The sequence below is a fragment of the Coffea arabica genome, chromosome 4e (genome assembly GCF_036785885.1).
Source record: "Coffea arabica cultivar ET-39 chromosome 4e, Coffea Arabica ET-39 HiFi, whole genome shotgun sequence".
NCBI classification, from domain to species: Eukaryota; Viridiplantae; Streptophyta; class Magnoliopsida; order Gentianales; family Rubiaceae; genus Coffea; species Coffea arabica.
Genome location: NC_092317.1, coordinates 5,618,682 through 5,635,322, shown reverse-complemented (window position 1 = coordinate 5,635,322; position 16,641 = coordinate 5,618,682). Strand labels below are relative to the sequence as shown.

General features: G+C 36.3%; 3 protein-coding genes and 1 long non-coding RNA gene across 5 annotated transcripts; 2 read left to right on the top strand and 2 right to left on the bottom strand.

The window, feature by feature from the left end:
* Positions 1-477: 477 nt before the first annotated feature.
* On the bottom strand, positions 478-4,406 carry LOC113742619 (aluminum-activated malate transporter 9-like). The gene is made up of 6 exons (XM_027270497.2): positions 3,783-4,406; positions 2,887-3,024; positions 2,524-2,793; positions 2,288-2,424; positions 2,052-2,198; positions 478-1,582 (listed from the first exon to the last, which is right to left on the bottom strand). The coding sequence occupies exons 1-6, from the start codon at positions 4,177-4,179 to the stop codon at positions 899-901; spliced, it is 1,773 nt and encodes a 590-aa protein (XP_027126298.1). The 5' UTR covers positions 4,180-4,406; the 3' UTR covers positions 478-898.
* Positions 4,407-11,440: 7,034 nt separating this feature from the next.
* LOC113742501 (non-specific lipid transfer protein GPI-anchored 10-like) lies at positions 11,441-12,395 on the top strand (the record flags this gene model as incomplete). Its single annotated transcript, XM_072046794.1, has 3 exons — positions 11,441-11,801; positions 11,972-12,055; positions 12,310-12,395. Coding segments are annotated over exons 1-3 (531 nt in total), but the record flags the coding sequence as incomplete, so codon positions are not given.
* A 5-nt stretch (positions 12,396-12,400) lies between these two features.
* On the top strand, positions 12,401-13,302 carry LOC140005968 (uncharacterized). Its single transcript, XR_011813509.1, has 2 exons — positions 12,401-12,489; positions 13,272-13,302. It is a non-coding gene; the product is annotated as an uncharacterized lncRNA (long non-coding RNA).
* LOC113742600 (uncharacterized) lies at positions 12,967-15,968 on the bottom strand. 2 transcript variants are annotated; one of them, XM_027270475.2, is made up of 3 exons: positions 15,502-15,968; positions 13,818-14,034; positions 12,967-13,462 (listed from the first exon to the last, which is right to left on the bottom strand). In XM_027270475.2, exons 1-2 carry the CDS (start codon positions 15,907-15,909, stop codon positions 13,861-13,863), a joined length of 582 nt encoding a protein of 193 aa, XP_027126276.1. In that variant the 5' UTR covers positions 15,910-15,968; the 3' UTR covers positions 12,967-13,462; positions 13,818-13,860. The 2 variants fall into 2 exon arrangements, with proteins under 2 accessions (XP_027126276.1, XP_071903466.1); XM_072047365.1 differs by lacking the exon at positions 12,967-13,462 and adding an exon at positions 13,504-13,648.
* Between the last annotated feature and the right edge of the window lie 673 nt (positions 15,969-16,641).

The following is a 16,641-nucleotide window of genomic DNA, read 5'->3' as shown; positions in this document are numbered from 1 at the left end:
TTGAAAGTAAAAAGTATTTTTGATTTGAACCAAGATTCACTACTTTTGGTCTTCTTTAATAATATGTTTTTCAGTGCACTTTTTAATAGTCCTTAGATTGTTTCCACTATCCCCATTATATTTTTGACTTTCGAGCATAAATGTCTTCTTCATTCTTTGTCGTAAAAGAAAACAAAATTCCAATCCATACAACATTCTTTTAAGACATAATAATCTCCTTCCACATTCTCCTAATTTTAGCATAGAAAATTTTGAGCTATTAACCAAAGCAGGATGAAGATTAAATCATTTGTGCCCACTGTCCCTCTCAAATAAACTGATCAGTTCTTTAAGCATAGTTCTGCAAGCAGGGACTCGTAGGATTTGCTTTTGTAAATAATGCAGGGCTAATATTCCACAAAGCAAATAACTCGACCATATTTCATAGTGAGAACTTAGAATGGAGCTTCTGAAAAGAAAAGCTAAGAAGAACGAAGGTAAAAGGATTCAAAATGAAGCTTTTTACTAGACAAATTTCCTTCAGTGCTACCACATTTCTTCAAACCAAGATCCAGTTCCCGGTTGGTCAGTTCCATTTCACCACAATGGTAGGCACTATGAAATTCTACCAACTACTCTATATAAGGCATCAACATAAGTGTGTTTGGATAGCAAGTTATTTGGCCAAATATATTTGCTTACATCACCATTACAATTTCCAATACACCTTTTTATCTTCCCAATTACCTTTTTATCTCACATACATCACATCATAAAAAGTGCTACAGTAAAAATATCTCAAATGTTATTTTCAAAGGATGCTAGCCTCTACTCAAATGTTGCTATATGCTGGTGTTTACTATGATTTGTTATTGACTGTAATAGTCGCAATTCAATTCATTGCATCCCTGTTTGAGCGCTACAGACATCTGCATAATCTGGTCCACAAGCCCACTTCTTCAGCTGCTGCTTCTGACGAGTTGACAGGCTCCCTGAACTTTGCTTTCTCGCTTAACTCTTCAAATGAGTCAACAAGATTTTGAAGCCTAGCTACGAATTCAATGAGAAGAGATGCAAATGTTGCTAAAGACAAGGCACTGGCACTTTCGTACGTCTTCGATTCATCATTTTCAGGTATTTGATTTGCTTCAGGCAACACAGCTATAGGCCGTGACTTCTGTTTCTCAGTTTCATTCTCTGATGCAACTGCTGCAGGAGGGTTGAAGTTAACATTTGCGTTAAAATTTCTGTCATCCCAACTTTTCGAGAGATGAAGTGCTCTTATGTCAATAGCTGTTTCATGGAAGTTATTATTTCCATTTAAATAGTTTCCATCATCAGTCATATCCAGAGATTCCTGTGGAACCTTTATTCCCTCAGGTTTTCCGATTTCCCAGCTTTCTGAATTGACAAGGAGGTAAGATTTTCGATCGACCTTTTTCTGCAACTCTTCCGCAGCCTCATGCACCTCATACAGCATATCATGTGAACCCAGTTTCTCCATATTTTTCACCTTCTGGCCAAGCTCCCGCAACACTTTTGCACTGGCTGTACTAACCCTCTGGAGTTCATTGCGAAACACCTGTCTTCTTTCGGCAGGAGCCTAGAAACAAGACAATAAAATCTTAAGTTGTGCACTCTTTAGCATTAAAAAAGATTGTAAATTTATCAACTAATGTAACGGAAAAGTGACACAATATGGTCAGACAATTATGATTGCTTACCACGGTCATATTATAACTTGGGGTGATTAAAGGTTACACATGTTTCTCTAATATATTTCACCCACACAAATATAGAAATTATGTCAGTTCAAATCAGACTGCCAGAAAGCATAATGTTTGGCACTTGAGTTAGAAGATAAAAGAAAACTTGATAGCGAGGGGGGGCATTAGATGAGGTTTACTTTTTGGTCAAAATCTGTCTATGACAGAACGTCTGAAATATCTTTTTGTTGGAGGCAAGTGAAATTACTATAGAAATCATCATAGCCACTTGTGTTACAGTAGAAAAAATCATCCAACACATGCATAAATTAGAACAGCGCTGAAGATATGTAAGCATAACATTACCTGTATCTCTGAAAGTACACATCCATGTAATGCCATGACCATGAATGCACAATGCCTTAAAGCACCACTGACTTTCACATAGTTTCGCCATGGATAGTTGAACATTTTGTAACGACCATGAGGTGGCTCCCAGACGGCAAAACTCACCTAAAACCATAACATTTTTAAGTCAGAAAAATAAACTAATATATCTTGCAGGTAATCAACCCATGTAGGTCAACAAAAAGAAAGCTTGCCAGAGCATCCTCCTGGCTTGTGGATTCCATGGCTGATCTGTATCCACTGTACACTGGATCATCCGATGCTTGGTAAGTAAGAATTTTTGAAGGGACCCTTTCATATTCAACGCAGTTAAGGTATCCACTGATGCAACCTAAAAGGATGTTTTGCAAAGCAACCTTAGCATGCAGTCATACAGAATACATAACAAAACCTGAAGAAGTAATGGATGTAATTTGCAAAATCAGCTAACCTTCCAAGGAATTAGCAACACTAGTGAAATTTTTGGCAACCAAATTGTGAAGATCCTCACCAGCCCAGATGGGATAAATACATATATTCACTGCCAAAGAAACACTGGCACCTAAAGCAATGAGCACAAACCGGGTGACTGCTGTATCCATGAAATTTTTCGTCCGATACCCAGACACCATTACAAAACAATATGTTATCAGGAATACTCGAAATCCATATTCATAGGGCTTCATTGTGGGATAGAACTTTGCACAGGTGATGCAAAAACCTAAACACAACAAGAACATCATAATCAGTTCAGTTATAAACCAAAAGGAAAGCAAGGTTACACTAGGTTGGAACACTGACCCGAATATCAGACCTGTGATTAATATCCCAAAGATTACAATAACTTCTTCCCATTCTCCGGCCAGTTTGGACAATTCTCCCATTGCAAGGGCAAGCCCTCCAGCTGACAGTGTTCCTAATCCACGATTAAATCCTTTGCTCAGAGTGGCTCCTGCAATAAAAGGAAAACAAAGAAAATTCATCAACCCAACAATCAGGAGATCGAAAAGGCTGAGAAAGGAAAAATTTTATGATGTAGAATACCAAGATTCATGACAAGGTGGAATTTATATTGTTAGATGCTATTCAGAATTAGAGTGACGGTTCCTCAAGAGCACATAAAATGAAATAACTCAACCAACTCTAAACCAGACTGTCACCACCGCGTACTCTTAACTCTTGGATTTGCTTAGCTTACGGATACTAGAGAATGATAAGTAACTGTTACTCCATATTATAGCAACTTATACTTGCCTAAATGCCTCAAGATTTTCTAAAACAAAATATAATTTGAACGCAAATGTTTCTTACTTCTTCCCCCACAACTTAGACAACAATAAATTGCTGGAATTCTTTAGGCCATGAATTCAAAATGATCACTAAAATTACACTCTTGGCTGATTTCCACCATATTTTAAGAGCCTACAGATTCCAAACTCCTCGCTGCTGTCAAACTTCATCATCTGAAAAGATATCTTTCACACCTTCCACTGAAGTCCTCACAACCATGATAATAAACCTCACAGAACACTGAAAATTAAGGCCTTCCCCACCGACACTTCTCTAGGTATCTCTGTAGCAACCATGGCAACAAACATATAGTCTAAACAAAAAAAAATCCCAGAAAAACCCCACAAAAATTCAAAGAAATTTTTAAAAAATAAAGATTTAAAAAAAACTGAACAGAGAATGTCTGAAAAGCATTCGTACCTATACTGAACTCAAAGACAACAACAACGGTTAAAATAGCCCAAACAGAGTATCTGCTAAGATCTTTCATGGCAGTTGGCTGCTTCAAGAAAATCAACAAAGATATAAGCATCATAGCCAATCCCATCTTTGCAGAGAATACAACCACTCTGGGGTCGGCTTTTCCCGTGTCCCATGCCCTGATAGCCACACTCATCAATTTTTTCCATAACTCCAAGAACTTGTCTTTCATTGACGAACAACATCCACAACCAAACCGTTCCTCAGCCCCATCATCCCAAGAACGTGAGAATCGAGGCAGCTCCGAAAAATCTCCTGACCTATGTGATGATAAAAGCCTCTCCCTTTCTCTTTTCTCAGCAAAACTCTGCCTAAACGAGCCCGTTCTTCCTACCATTCTTCTTCCTGTTATTTCAAGAATGATTCTTTTACTTTTGTTTATTACACATCAGTGCATGTACGATGCAGATGGGAAAAGAGGAATGAAGGAAGGAAGGCGAGGAAGAGAGTTCGAAGAGAAAAGGTTTTGGGAGTCGTGGAGACTGGAGAGGCCTGACTCTTCTGCTCTTGACCACTTCTTGCGGGAGAATCTGACGGAATCAGGAGTCTTTTTATTCTGTTGGGCGTCTCGGGAGGTAAAGGAATGATGTCGTTTTGTCGAACTTAGGGGTGAGCCAATTTAGATCTAAGGAAGGCCAATCGTGTTCGTACAAGTGGGATGTGTGGGGTTCGTGGTAGGGCCAGGTGCAATGTGACTTCTGAATTTATTTATTTTTCTTTTGAGGGTTCAGTACTGGTCAATGAACTGGTAAATTGGGAAGGATATGATCTGTATGGATGAGGCCGCACTAAAGCGTAAAGGGCCGCGGAGAAAAGTTGAAGGAATTATCTTATACTGCTATTATAGTAAACAAAGGGCAAAAGTAAAAACATGTTAAAACCTTTATAACGTCAACTCCCATTTAGCTACTGTGTAATGGGCCCTAGGCCCTCCAAATCACCGAATATTATTCCAAAGGGTTGTACTTTTTTGGGTTCCATATGTGATGTTGACATCTGCGGTATTGTATTCAATTCAGAATTTGATTCATATGAACACAGATATATGAGGTAGCTAGTTAACTGTGAACATATCCCATGTGTCAAAAACAATTTTTAATCATTTTTTTCTTTGAAAATTTTGTTCAAAATGTTCCTCACATTTTATCAAATAAATTTTTTCATCTTTAACTTTTAAAATATCAATTTTACGTTTCTCATAAATTTAAATTAACAAAATTTAGTCTCAATCTAAGCTTTTGACAATTTTTTAAGCTGAAATCATAATGTGACTAATGGATCCAAACAAATAAACATACATAAATTCACAGGAACAGAAAAAAAAATGATATAAAGGCCAAGAAATCTCTTCAACTGTTAATCAAATGAGGCTGCAGTCTTTTTGTTTACATACAGACAAAAAAAAATAATGTGGAAGCAGTGGCGGAGCCAGAAAAAAATCTTAGTGGGGGCAAAAATAACACTAAAATTTTTTATCTACTCTTTTCCTAATTTTTAAGAAAAAAAATTACCAACAAGTACAAATGATATGTATATTCCATGAAAAACATAAAAAGACAAACTCAAAATTATTAATGTAATAATAATTTTATTTCAAAAACAAACTAAACTATTTATAATTGTTCACGACGAGTTTTCATATTTTGATAACGGTTTACAACTTTCTCATTTTCAACTTCACGAAGTATATTTTTCTCAATATAAAGGACTAAACAATCATTCATCCAAGTGTCTCCCATTCTATTTCGTCATTACATTAACTCCAATATAAGAAACTAATCAAGGAAAATAAATTATAAATTATAAATCCATAAAATCACCATTTCACAAGTTAAAACATTTATCAAATAACCCACTTATTAGTTATTACATTAACTAATCAATTTTCAAATTTCTTTAAAACAGTAATAGTCTCATGCTCTAGAAATATATTTGCAAACAAATTTAAATAATAATAATAAGAAATAATTGTTTAGAACCTGATTTTGATGGTCTCCCAAAGTTGGTGAAAAGAGCTGCAAATCAGTGGCAGACCCAAGTCCCAGAATATCAATTGATTTTGGTCAATCTATAAATGGGATGAAGTGATCAAGAGAGAGTAACAAGCTTTGGTTGTGGAAGAAAAATTGGCTCTCATATGTTGGGGAGTGGGGACAACCAAGAGCCAAATGAGGAAAGGAAAATTGGGGAGTGGGGACAAAAGAAGTAAATGATTAATGATAATTGGATGAAGTGATAAATAAAAAGAGTTGTTAGTTGGGTGTGGAAGAGAAGGGGCCATCGGTTGTGAAGGGAAATGGGGGACCAAAAGAGTAAATGGATCTTAGGGAGTGTAAATAGAACTTGGAGAGTGGGGACCAAAAGGAATGACTAATATAATTGATATGGGACCAGAGGAGTAAGGTGAATGATATAAATTTTGTGATCATTCTTTCATGATTTTTCTTAAAAAAAAAATCTGGGGGCACCTTTAAAATTATGTCAAAATTATAGAAGTATTATAGGAATTTAAGGGGGTAGCGGGGCGGTGCCCCCAATGTCCCCCCTTTAAATCCGCCCCTGTGCGGAGGCTACCAACTATTTTATATCCCAAAAACTCTTATATGTTCTATAAATGGCCTTCTACCACTCCAAATTTCTTCAAGAGTTTTTTCAAGAATACTTTTAGTGGGACACCTGTTTAATAAATAAATTGCACAAGGAACTGCTTCTACTTCTACCCAAAAAGATTTTGACATATTTTTCAACTTCAACATATACCTTACTAGATTCATAATTGTCATATTCTTCTTCTCTGCCACCCCATTTTGTTTATGGGGTGTATTTAATAATCAATTGATATTGTATCCCATTTTTTTCAAGAAAATCATCATAAACCAAATATTTCCTGACTCCTGTATGTTCTCAAAATTTTATTCTGACAGCTACTTTGTCACTCAACAAAAGTCTTAAAATTTATAAAAGTGTCATGGGCATTAGATTTCTACTTCAAAAAACACACCCAAGACTCTAAAAATATGTATTGATTTTTTAGTTTGAAATCATAACGTGACCCATATACAATCATCTTTATGTACAAAAAGATTAGATCCAACATTTAAAGGAGCAAAAATGAATATGGATTGGATAAAATCTCATTTTTTGTTATTTCAAGAATGATTCTTTTACTTTTGTTTATTACACATCAGTGCATGTACGATGCAGATGGGAAAAGATATATTACATGCTATTCATACTGTTCAAGTGAAATCAAATAGATATATACATGGATTTTAAAAAAACTATTCGCACAAATGGTCAATGAGGGATGAAAAAATTCATTTTGTGAAATGTGAGGAACGAAATAATTCATTTTGTGAAATGTAAAGGACTATAGATTAGATTATATAAATTTTGATTTGATAATTTTGCCCCTAAAAAATGATCACATACAAGGCACATGATGAATTTCGACCAAAAATTAGTCGAAAATTTAAGTAGGGATCAAATTTGACCAATGTGAAATTTTAAGGGACGTAAGATTACACTTTTAAAAATGAGATACGAAAAAAATCATTTTATAAAATATGAGGGACGTTTTGAACGATTTTCCCTTTTTTTTCTTTTGATACATGGGCTTGATGTCCTGATTATATTGATCTCCAAGCCAATATGTAGTATTTAAAATACTCAAATTTCGAGCAGGTGATTATGGAGTTTTAAGAATGAAAGAGAGTAGTTGTGACAACCACACAAATTTCATGGTAGATGTGATATTTGCTTTAATTGATGATTGAACCCAAACTAGAAATTCAGCGACAGTGGCCGAATAGCATGTTTCCGAGACATCATCGAGTCGTACAAGTTTAGCAGCAATTATTTTGCTTGCCTGTTTTTTCACTTACACCGCAAATTTGTTTTGTGGCAACTTGCCAAAAGGTACATTATCAAGTGGCAGCAGCAGCAATCAATCAGACACTAACCCGTTATATTTGTCAGCAAGAAAATGGGAAAAAGGCCTGAGGGTCTGAATTTAAAGCAATTGGCTGCACAATAAGTTCCACGACACTTGAAAATTTTTATCTGAGCATATATTACTTCAGTTGTACATTTTAATTGATTGCAACATTTGATAGTGACAAACATACATAACTTTTTCCAAGGAGACGTGTTTCTCTTCTCTTTAGCAGATGGGAAAGTTTTGATGCAAAGGTAATAATAAAAGCTCAAGGAAAGCAGCATGTGAAGTGGAGGTAATAATGCATTCCAACTAAGTACGTGTCAAAGGTCGTTTTCCCAGGACCATTGCCATTGTTGACGGTTCAAAATTCCAGGCTCTGGTGGCATAGACTCGCTGCGAACGTGCCTCCTTGTCTGCTATACGCATCTCCAACTCTTAATATCTTAATATCATCAAGAACAAACATTTAAATGCATCAATCAATATGACCTTATCATGTTGGAAGAAAGGTTTCAGCAAGGGATCATTTAAGGAGTGATATGGACATATGGGCAATCAAATAGTATATGATTTGATTAGATAGGAGGTTATTTGGAATTTTTTTTATATTTATTGTAGCACTTTTTTTTCAACCTGACATAATACGAGATAAAAAAAATTAATTAGAAACGTATTTTGTGAATAGTAAAATTTGTTTCCGTATTATATGTGAAATAAAGTGTGATTTTGTGAATAAAAAGTATTTCATACAAGTGTAACTACTACTACTACTTCACACATAAGGGATACACGCTTACTTGATTGTCAGGTCAATTGATTTTTTTCAATTTTACAAGATATACATTCATGTTTTTAAGGGAAGGTATAAATATTGAACAAACTTTTTGGATCCCATATCATACATGACATTAAAGATAGATTTGAGTCATGCATTTTTTTTTTATCAATCATGACCGTGAACTGTTAAGAACAGTCATCAGAATAATCGTCCTGCCCCATTTCCTGACATCTCAACCATCATTTGATTTATACCTTCTACGCTAGATGCACTTCATAATTCAAAAGTTGGTATCACTCCAAGAGAGGAATTGAATGTCCTAGCATTAGCAAGAAGCAATCATACATGCACAAAAAGACACAATGTCAAATCAAACTTTTTGCATATGGATTACAAAGCCCTAGATCAAGAGATTAAGATCATTTGCACTTGGAAATGTAGATGGAACGGACAACGCTTCTTGAGAATCATTTGACCGCAGTTTTACGAGTAAGCGTGACCCTCTTCTCTGATACATGAAACACCACAGACTCCACATCTGCAGCACAAATCATGTGTGTGATCAGAGTCATAGAAACAAAAATGTCAATCTATAAACTCAACTAATCAATGGTTTGGTCAAATTTCAAAGCATATTAAGCTATTGCAAATCTTGATTAATTGGGACATTCGATCAGGTGGTTTAATTAGTGTCTCCATTGGTTTGACACACAAAAGTATACCATCGATTTTGGAGAGTATGCCAGCAACCCTTCTTTCACATTCCCCACACCTTAAATCAGCTGCTATAATCACCTCTTGAACCTGCTTTTATCATCAAAGAAAAGAACCTCAGTTGAGTCCATACAGAAATACTCTTGAAGCATTGCTTTCAGAAATTGTGTACGACTACCACACAAAATGAGAGAAAGGGTGAACTTGAGTAGCAACTCCAAAAATGAAACAAAAAAAAATAATAAAGGAATAAATAGGAAACAAAAAACTCAGAAAAATTGTGTACGACTAACTGGTGGCAAGGGTAAGCATTTTGCAGTAGTGGCTGAGCTGCTTGGAGGAAGTAATCTTCTCTGCTTCTGTAGTCTAAGTCGAGCGTACTCCTTCTTGGCCCAAGAAAGAGGATTCATATCTTGTACCAGGAGGCACTCAAATTATGAAAAAATTGTTCTGATCTTGGTGTTAAAGCAATGGTAGCTAAGCAAACAGCTCCACAATAATGACTTCCAACTTGATAGTTGAATCAGCTTTACCTATACTTGGATTAACTTGAAAGTGAGCCAACGAAGAGAAAGAGAAACAAGGGATGATTTTTGATGCAATATTCCGCATTTTGGGTTGAGAAGTCTCATCTTTTTGAACTGCGTAAGTATAGCCACAGCAAAGAGATGGAGATGGAACTTCTGCAGCCCACATGTTAAAGAAGGCAGCTATAATTATAACTTGACAAAGACTTTTCAGCATTCAGGCCTAATTTTCTGATCTTTTATGGCCTTTTAGCCACCCCTCGGCCCCTCTTTTCTTCTTAACTATTCTTCAACACCTTGCACCAAATATTCCCTTGGCCTGTGGCTCCGGGCAGTTGATTAAACAAATTTGTCGACCAGCTTGTGATGTCGTGACTAGCATCAATGTTTTGTAATAAGATAATGCAGACATGGGGAGAGATGTTTATTTTATTTTTATCGCCATTCATTCATTATCATCATCATGGCTTTCTTTAGGGAGGAAACAATTGCTATAACAACAAAACTGAACATTTGGGACCAATGGATCACCAAACTTGGACTGTTGCGCTTTGATTAATTTGAATTGTTAAGGTAAAGTTGGATGCTTAAGAAAAGAGAAGGTTCATTGAAAAGGCTACCGCGGCTTTGATCATTGATAGGACAGCGAAACAGAATCAAGACTTGACATCTCAATGAAGACGTGAAATCTGTTCTGTGACAAGAAAACTGTTCTAGATCCTGTGAAAAGAAAACGAATGGCAATCGCAACAAATAGCAGTCGGCTGCATTCAACGAGAAATTCCTGACTTGGTTAAGAATTGATTTATTTGCACTCTATATAGTGAATTGTAAAGGCATAAATTCTTGAGAAAAGATGGTGAAAACAATTATGTGCACTCTATCGTTGGAACAATTATGTGCACTCACTTCCATTGTGCCGAAAACTTGATGGTAAACAAATCTTGAGTGTTGAAAATGTCAGAGCACCATCTCACTCAGGAACATATCTCAGTGTGTGGGACATGTTATTCTTATGGCTCCACTCCCAATTGAAGGTTGGTGGCACCAATTTTTTTTTTTTTTTTTTGCAATATTAGTCCAATAAGAAGGAAGATGTTTTAACTTCCATCTGTAACGTTAGTCAATCGTCTTCAGTGAGTTCATCCAGAAATTTTCAATCCTTTAAACGTGGTGTTTAATAAATATGTGTTTGATCAGACATCTAAGCTTCATGAATTTATTAACTCCAAGGACAACAACAGTAACGAAAGAAAATTTTCTGTATTACGATGCTTAGAAATCATGCACAGTTGGAAACCTTTGTGTCATAAGCCCTTGATGAACGATTACTTGTATGAGCTTGGCTTAGCCGCTGTCCTGGTGGGACTTCATTCAGGCAATAGAACATGCAGGCCCTCTCATGCATGCTGCATTTTTGAACTTTCTAAGACCAGAATGATCATGCTGAAGGTAGAAGAATGAAGCAGATGTGTTGACTGTTGATTATGGACTCAAACTAGCACATGCATCGTGCATGCTGCAGCCCATACTAAACTAATGCAAGTTCATCTATTTATGAAACCCCCTTCAGCATGGAAAAATCCATCTCAGAAAAATCAAACACAATCGGCCTCATTCACCTAATTTTGATAGACAAATGGCAGCTTCTCATCTCATGCTTCCTTGTGTCACTGCTTCTCTAGTTCTGTTGTTCGTCCCTCGCTTCTTACCAATTGTCCAGCCACAAACCATTGGAAATTCACAAACAGGTCCTACTGTTAGCGAATGTGTGCCTCGCCTGCTGTCGTTGGCTCCCTGTGAAGCATTTGTGCAAGGCACATCGGCATCACCTCCTCAGACATGTTGCTACAACCTCAGACAAGTCTACAACCAGGAACTTAGCTGCCTCTGTCTCATGGTGAATGACTCTTCCATAAGTGCTTTTCCTATCAATAGAACACTAGCCCTTCAGTTGCCAGTCCTCTGTAATCTTCAAGGAGGCTTATCTGCTTGTTCAGGTACTACATAACATCTCATTATGCCCAAAAGGACGAGGTTCTAAACATGACTAATTGTTTCTTGACATTTTGATTTTTCTTCATCAGTTTTAAAATTTTGCTTTGGAAGCAAGATAACCCTTTATGCATTTCTGACAAATGTCACTTATCTGTGTTTCGCTCTTGTCTAGCTGGAGACATAGCTGTACCCTTCCCTCCTAGTTCACCAACTTCTCAAGTTTCATTCGGGACAAAAACAAATGCTACTGTTGCTGGTATGCAAACTAATCTAGCCTTATGTATGCTTTACAGACTAACTTAAATCTGTGTGCTAGCTAGTATATCAAACTAAAATACCGGAACCAGCTAAATACTGATGCAGCCAGAAATTAATCACAGAGAACTTGAGTTAAAAGCTTAACTAAATTATCAAAGTTTACAAAAATAGATTAGTACTTCTGATAGGGTTTAGTTTCTTTGTTGTCATACACGCAAGCTCTAACAATCTTAACTTGTTTCTTGATTTCAGCCTCTCCAATGATCACAGTATCGCCAACGACTGGCATCCTGGGATCCATCCCGCATAGTGTAGCAAATTTGAATGCAATAAATCACTTGGTGGTTGCATTGATAGCTGAAATGCTCTTGCTTGGGATGACATACACTTTAGAGGCTTGGAATATCATGTTTCTTACATTCTAAGCCTTGGGTCAGTTCATAGTAATTAGTTACTATATGTCGTATATCCATTGCTAAAATAAGTTCAGCACAGTTTAATCTCAATTAGCTTGTTGTTGTGGAACTTATTAGCAGTTTGATGTTGTAGCTTAATTCTGTAGCTCTATAAATTCTTTATAAGTATCAAACTGCAAAATCTTGTACATTAAAGAAGCTCTTACCTCCTATGCCATCATGCTATGTATAACTACCGAAAGCAAAACATTGCATATTAAAGAAGCCCCAGGTTCAGACAGCATTTTTCTCTGTAGGGTCATCCCTTATAACTGGATTTGTCCCAAAACAATAAAAGATCTGGATACAACAGCTTTCAAAGCAAAGTTGCTATTTAATTACTTGAAAGAAGAACTGATCTTTTAAAGCTTGTGATATGGCACTAATCCAGAATAGCTATCACTGACCAGTTGCACAACTAGTTCAGAGATAGACGGACAACTAGATGGAAAAATTAGATAAAGGACAGTTTGCAACCATGTATAATTCTGAGGTAATGTTGGCAGCAACAAACCTGAAATATATGTTATGTTCTCGTTTAGGATGTATCTTGAGAATAATATGGGTGCTTGATTTGGTGATGCACCTATCATTGTATGCACAAGAGAAACACTCTGCTTGTTTATTAACAGACTATGGCATAAATGCACCTTCAGCTTGAATTGGTAGTTTTTAGCCTTATGCACTCAGATGACAAACTAAAATTCTGATACTTCTTTCAAGCCATTGAATCAACCACATCTTTTGGTTTTTGGCCAGGAGAAGATCAAGTCTTTGTGGGAGGCTTAAGCTTCATCAGCCAAAAACATAGGGCAGAAGTCATTATCAGTCCCCTCAATCGGGTATGGCTCGGCTTCACAAGAACTTCAGATAACCAACAGTGTGATAGGCTTATTTTTGTTATTACGAAATTGCATCAAAACTCCAAATTTTAGCTAGAAACTGTTGACCTGTCAATGAAACAATACCCATACCAATAAATATTCTTCAGTGAACCAAAAAGATGCCTCTTTCTCCAATATCTGGCAAACTTGCAATTAGACAGAGAAGATACCAAATATGCAATGTACAACTATTTGCAGTTGAAACACAAACTTCTTCCATGATCTCATTGCAACTCCTTGAGATCAGTTGAACTGAGAGATGCAAAGGCAGCATACAGGTATAAATTGGAGCAGAAATAATGTGTATTTCCTCATTGAAGCTACTGAATTCTTTAAGTTTCACAACTTCAGTGCATATCATTTCTATACCAATGTAATCCAAAAGAAAACAAATAGAAGATAGACACAGAATTCAAGATACCTTAGAATTTATCACAATTTCATGTCAGCCAAAGCCAGAATAGTTATTCCAAACTAGGCGCTTCCTCAGTCGGATTAGACTCAAAAACATCTGAGCCAGAGGCCTCTGGTTCTTCTAAAAGCTCTCTAGATTGGATTGATTCCTTGTATGCTGGTGTGTCTTTGAAATCTGTTGCTCCCTCATTATATGTAGCCACAGCAATGCCACAAGCAATTAACTGCAAACAAAAGAAGACAAATTCATCATGAATTCCTTCAAACTTGTTAGGCAGTGCAAATCTACAAGAAGAAAAACCTGTATAAGATGAATCTCCAATAAGACTGATGCCATTAATAAATAAGCCAGAATCAACCCTATCTTTAGATGTAATACGGCTTTTCCAGGTCCTGTGAGCTCTTGCGATATTCTTCTCACCAAATTTCACATTGAAACTATTATGAAACTGTACTATGAAACTATGAGTGCAATCTTTTTGTGTTCCAGATTCTATAATTATATGAAGTTCATCCTATATGTTTTGTATCGAGGCTCTAGAGACAAGATATTGGGTGCTTTATTGTTCTCTTTGCTGTCTTTCCACACGAGCAGTCGGATATGGTGCTAATAACTATCAGAAGTAGTGATACATGCAAAATGTAAAGAATCTATCCTGGCCTTTGACTGGGATAACTTTTTCTTGGCCAGTGTGAAACATCCACTCAGAATCCCTGCATTCTTAGGGAACAATAGAGTGATAATTTTAGGGGGCCATCTTCTCCTTCAACTGCCTAATCACACGAGAAACAAGCACATGAATTGCGACATCATGACCTGTATAACTTGGCGCCCGGATATGACTTCGAAAACCATTTTCAGCTAATTAGTAACCTTAGTTCGCTATCAGTGTCTTTATTCTTGAGCATCCTTATAAACATGACCACGTTGACAACTTTTTCTAACTATACTTCATCAAAGTTGGTTTCTATTCTCCATCCCCATAACGTGATATCATTGAAGAGCAGCTATAAATTGACAGACCTGACTTAATAGGAATCTAATCCACTTGATGCATTTCTTTAGTTGCTGCAGTTGACGAGGAGGGAAAATCTTTTCTCAAATGGGTTAACAATAAAAACTGGAACAAGAAAAAGAAAAGAAAAGAGACCTAGGCATCCCACTATATGGGAGCTAAATTATTCGTCCATAAACAAAACTAGAAATATCAAATATTGCACAATATGTAGGGAACACAATAGTCCTAAAAGTTTATTGGCAAATACAATATTCTTGCTTTTCCTTTAGATGTGTTTTTCTTTGTATTCCTTTCCATTCTGTGGTGGAATGAGTTTATTTTTGAAGCAAGTAGAACTGAATCCACCTAACTTCCTATTTCCAACTACCTCAGCTCACCATCTCTTCCCTTCCTCGTCATGAGTTGAACAGAACAACCACCATTTTAATACAAGAAAGAACAATGAACAAGAAAAGCTAGCTTTCTCCCAAACAAACATTACTTTAATCAAGCTTTCTCGTTACCAACCCACCTAGTACAATAAATTGTGCTAATGTAAATCTATTACTTTTGCTTAATTTCATCTCACTTTCGATTGTTCAGTACTCGAACCAATCAAATTAACATTTGAGCATAAATTGAGTAAATTAACAAAAAAAAAATGTACAGACAAGAAAGAATCAACTAAATTACCGCGAAAACAATGCCAAAGGCCCACAAGTACTGGATGACGAATCCAAGAGTATCCCATTGAGGACCTTCCCAAAAATCAGGCTTTTCACCAGGAAGCTCCGGCATCACAAACCCATCATCAACGGTTACAGTTGAGCCACTACCATCAATATCAGCCGTCCGATCAAGTTCTTTAAGCTTTGGCGCTTCTTCAGCTTCTTCTGTAGTTGAAACCGAGCTTCTTCTCTTCTTGCTGTCAAACTTGCCTGTTCTTGATGAAGACAGCTTCTTTGAAGCTGAGACTACGGTCAGATGATGGGTTCTTGGAGATGACAATGGTGGTAGTAGAATCGTACGGCGGAGAGGGCCGTTGGTGCATGGCGTCCTGGCGGGGGTGTTGTAGAGGATTTGATTAGTGTTGAGTGCCATTTTTGAGTGGCTAAGAGAGTCTGAGCAGAGGACAGCATATGAGCGGATAAAACGAATTAACTGTTTTTCAAAGAAGATTAAACCGGTGAAACGACAGCATTTGCGTTGTTCTTTTATTGGGCTCTATTGGGCCTTGGATCAGCCCAAGGAATTGCTCTGCATTGGACTGGCATTATTTCGTTGCATCTCTGGATAGATTTTTTTTTGGTTTTCATCTTTTTAAGACTGATTTTTGTTATACAAAATTAATACTTTTCTACATTTTTGTTTTATTGAAATTATAAATTCAAGAGAGAAACATTTTTTTTTACTATGATTATCGCGGGAGATTAAAGAGCCAAGGGGTTTAGTCTACTAGTAAAGTTAAGATCTACACAAATACTTGGTGTGGGCATTCAAGGTCATAGGCCTTCCTATTTTGAGATCATTAGGTTTCTGAAAGAAATGAATTATAACAAAGCTTAAACTGTGTAGATTGTATTCTTTTTTTCGGGATTTTTTTTTTAGAAAATAAATAACATAATGCATTTTTGAGATGCAATATATGTGAAATAATAAAGTAGTTCGGAGATGTGTATTGAATATCTTCCTAAAACTCAAGAAAACTTTCCAAAAAGAGTATCCAAAAATTATATTACTAACATTTGAACGCGTTAAGTAGCAACTTAGTGACAACCTATTTTTAAGAAAAAAAATGATTTTTACTGAATAAAAATTTCCATATAAGAATCT